Source organism: Diaphorina citri, unplaced genomic scaffold (genome assembly GCF_000475195.1).
Source record: "Diaphorina citri unplaced genomic scaffold, Diaci psyllid genome assembly version 1.1 scaffold5294, whole genome shotgun sequence".
In the NCBI taxonomy this organism is placed as follows: domain Eukaryota; kingdom Metazoa; phylum Arthropoda; class Insecta; order Hemiptera; family Psyllidae; genus Diaphorina; species Diaphorina citri.
In genome coordinates, this window is record NW_007382670.1 from 2747 (window position 1) to 6306 (window position 3560).

The following is a 3560-nucleotide window of genomic DNA, read 5'->3' on the forward strand; positions in this document are numbered from 1 at the left end:
GGAATTTAGAAGGAAGAACACATCAATGAAACATGAAATTAGTGACTTAACTCAGAAAAAAACTGTAGAACTAGCTCGGAAAAAAAGGCCTTTCAATTCAAGCTTGAAATTTAGTGACTAAATTTCATATGTTGAAAATGTGTACCAAATTTCATCAAGAATGGTCTAACAATCTGGGAGTGCGAGCCTACTTAGAGGGTAGCACGCCTATTTTCGATTTCTGCCCGGTGCGAACTTTATCATAAACAGATAAGGTTTTTTTCGGCACGGCTGGCTTTCTCCTATCCTGTCTTCCTTCTCTTTGATATCAAGACGATAAGTCCTCCTTTCGTTGTTAGTTACACTTTCATTTATGAAACTTATCAAACAAACAAAAGAAAAACAAACAAACATACTCACCAGATGGCTGTATGTTCGGAATATCCCAGTACAACATTGCAAGCCAGTGCCCTGGAGTGGGATCGAACCTCTAATCTCAGCTCTGTCCACCAGGCATCTCGACTTTCCGGCTCCTCTAGGTTGGTCATTCGCTCTAGTAGCTTGACGGAGTTAGCTCTCACTGTACCTCCTGCAAAACGTAAAACAAACCATAGTTAAATATTCGCCTGCGGCGCAGTGGCCTTGCCTTTGAGGAGGGCAAGGATCAAGCGTGCCGAGAGAAGTACGCGAACGTCAAGAGTGCGAAGCGCTGCCTCCACTTTGAATCGGGACTAAGACCTTTTGAATGATGGCTGGAGCCACATTCAGGTTTCCGCCGGGGCGAAGTTTATCCTAAACAGATAAGGTCCAATCCTGTCTTTCTTCTCTCTTCGCTTTCGGGCAAGACCTTGGCAGTTGCAGTTAAAATAACTCTCATAATAGAAACTGTTACATTTGGGTAAAAATTAAGAATAAAGGTCGATTCCTACGTAAAAAGTTGTGAAAAATCAAAACACCGAAAAAGTAACTTGAAGGTAGAAAATTCAATTTTTATTCAATAACTTGACGGAGTTAGCTCTCACTGTACCTCCTGGGAAACGTAATACAAACCATAGTTAAATATTCGCCTGCGGCGCAATGGCCTTGCCTTTGAGGAGGGCAAGGATCAAGCGTGCCGAGAGAAGTACGCGAACGTCAAGAGTGCGAAGCGCTGCCCAGCACTCCACTTTGAATCGGGACTAAGACCTTTTGAATGATGGCTGGAGCCACATTCAGGTTTCCGCCCGGGGCGAAGTTTATCCTAAACAGATAAGGTCCAATCCTGTCTTTCTTCTCTCTTCGCTTTCGGGCAAGACCTTGGCAGTTGCAGTTTCCTCTACCAAACCTAAAAAAAAAAAAAAACTCTGTTCAATTCGTTTACTTACCAACCCGAAGTATAAATCCAGGCGGATATTTGGACATGGTGAGGAATGGGTATTCCAACATGTCCAGATTTTCCTTGAACATGGCGGCGGAGCGCGGGGGGTAAACACTGCGCGTCCCAAAACCGCCTGAAGAACCGCCACTGCCCGCCAAACTGTTCCCTGGAGGGGGACATAATGGGATTATTGTAGGTGGAATCGGGAAAGTTTTGATACAATTTAGAATATAAAAAGCTTTTAATTGAGAGAAAAAAAAAAAACAGGTAAGCATCAGGGACCTTTGCAGACTTTTTATAATGAAAGAAAATTGGAAGAAAAAAATCTGAACATTTGGGCCTTTGTCAAAATGAAGAATCCATTCACTCCATTACCTAAAGTCATCATAAGATCAAAAAGAAAAAAAAGTCCGAATTTATAGACCTTTGTTCTCATTTCCAGAGTAAAGTATCTTGCTTCTTCTGGGTTCCTTCATCCTTTTCTTCAGGCTGATTCGTAAATACAATAACACAGGCACCCCAATACTGCCAAAATTAACGATAGTTTGACAGTTTACATAAAGACAAACATATAAAACAAATAGAGTCCAGTCTGCCCAGTTAAAAAAATTAAACTCTGAAAACAGCCTGTGAGCTGTGAGTAATTTCATATTTCAAAGACAAATAAAAGATTGAAGAAAAGAGGTCAAAAACGAGGAGAAATACACATTTTGGGGGAGCAAGGAAGAAGAGGAAATAAACACACAAAAATACACGGGATCACACATAACTCACCCGAATTTTTGCAAGATGTGAAGTTTTTCAATTAATGAAGAAATTTTATTCGTTTGTTTTTAATTGTACAAATCACCACAAAGTAAATGACCTGTTACACATTTAGATTTAAGTTACACATTTTATACAGATAGTTTAGAAGTAGAATGCTTGAACAAACACAATGCAGTCACAACATGAAAATACCTATTCATACAATAAAAGATCAATAAAAAAAAGTAAAAAAGAAGAAAAATTGGATACACATAGATAATGTACACATGTGCACAAAGCTTAAAAAAAGATAAAATTTTTTACAACTTGCCTTTTTTTCCTATTTAAAAAAAAAAAAAAAAAAAAAAAAAAAAAAAAAACAGGTATATTTACAACGATGGTGTCCCAAATTGAACACGAGAAATAGGTACCAACTTAGCTATGAAACTCTCACATGGGAGTTTGACCTAAATAATACGAAATTTATTTCAATCTTTTCGGATTTATAAAAAAATATTTCAACGGGTTATTTTCTCGTGTTGACCCAGCACCTAAATGGGAAGTATTGTGTCTCTTCTCGCTCATCTGATGAGAGGCATACTACGGGATGGACATGCTACGACACAGGCCACAAGCGTCTAATGTAGCAGTTGTTCCATTGCTACGAAATAAAAACGGCGGTGGAACACTCATCTTTTTTTTTTGTTTTTAATATACATTATTAATGAAATTAAGGGCAACACTATTGTAGCTACAATTTTAGCACCATTTGTTGGTTTAACAGAAGAAGAACTAAAAAAAGATGTTATACACAAAATTACTTCTTTTACATTACACACATGAGAATCTTCTGAACGAAAATGAAATACAAATATGTTGTTGTTAAAATAAAGAAAATTTATTTTTGGACATAAAATTAACGTGTTCCCTATAAACTATTTTAGACCGATTTAAACACAAGCAAGAAGAAAAGCGATAAAAATATTATACCTACATATAACTACCTACATATTTTTTTAAAAAATATATCGAAGCTGTATTATAAGAAACATATTTAAAACTTACATACTTTTTCAAGTGCCTAGATACTTTTTTTTAACAATAAAATGCGTACTTTTAAAAAATAAAATGAATTTTTGTCGGATTTTCAAAGCAGCCGCTTGCAATTTATTCTGACTCAATACTACAACAACAAGAAATAACCAGAGAACAAGAAGAAATAGGAAGCATGTATATTTACAATGTAGAAAACATGTGATTTTTTAACTCGAAAGAAAAATTTGGCAACAAAAAAATTATGTCGAGAGAAAAGTGAATTCGATTTTTTTTTTTTAAGTTGAATATTTCTAGACTGAAGTGTAGCTACCTATACTTGTACTTGAGTAGCCAAAATAGCAAAAAGTTGGCAATGAATGTCCGTGAACAAATGGGTTCGTCAAAATCCCATTTTTTGAACAGTCCATTAGTTCCTGACATC

At 36.3% G+C, this 3560-nt stretch overlaps 1 protein-coding gene across 2 annotated transcripts; it reads right to left on the bottom strand.

Annotated features, from left to right (window-relative positions):
* Positions 1 to 372: 372 nt before the first annotated feature.
* LOC103521466 (C2 domain-containing protein 5-like) lies at positions 373 to 3175 on the bottom strand. 2 transcript variants are annotated; one of them, XM_026832143.1, is made up of 5 exons: positions 3149 to 3175; positions 2111 to 2259; positions 1344 to 1502; positions 975 to 1009; positions 373 to 533 (listed from the first exon to the last, which is right to left on the bottom strand). In XM_026832143.1, the coding sequence occupies exons 3-5, from the start codon at positions 1423 to 1425 to the stop codon at positions 396 to 398; spliced, it is 255 nt and encodes an 84-aa protein (XP_026687944.1). In that variant the 5' UTR covers positions 1426 to 1502; positions 2111 to 2259; positions 3149 to 3175; the 3' UTR covers positions 373 to 395. The 2 variants fall into 2 exon arrangements, with proteins under 2 accessions (XP_026687944.1, XP_008484799.1); XM_008486577.2 differs by lacking the exon at positions 975 to 1009 and having other exon boundaries at positions 373 to 568.
* Between the last annotated feature and the right edge of the window lie 385 nt (positions 3176 to 3560).

Coding starts and splice junctions, on each gene's coding strand:
- LOC103521466 (XM_008486577.2), bottom strand. CDS start 1,425: ATGTTCAAGGAAAATCTGGACATGTTGGAATACCCATTCCTCACCATG. Junction 569..1,343: donor TGGATTTATACTTCGGGTTG/GTAAGTAAACGA, acceptor TACGTTTTGCAG/GAGGTACAGTGAGAGCTAAC.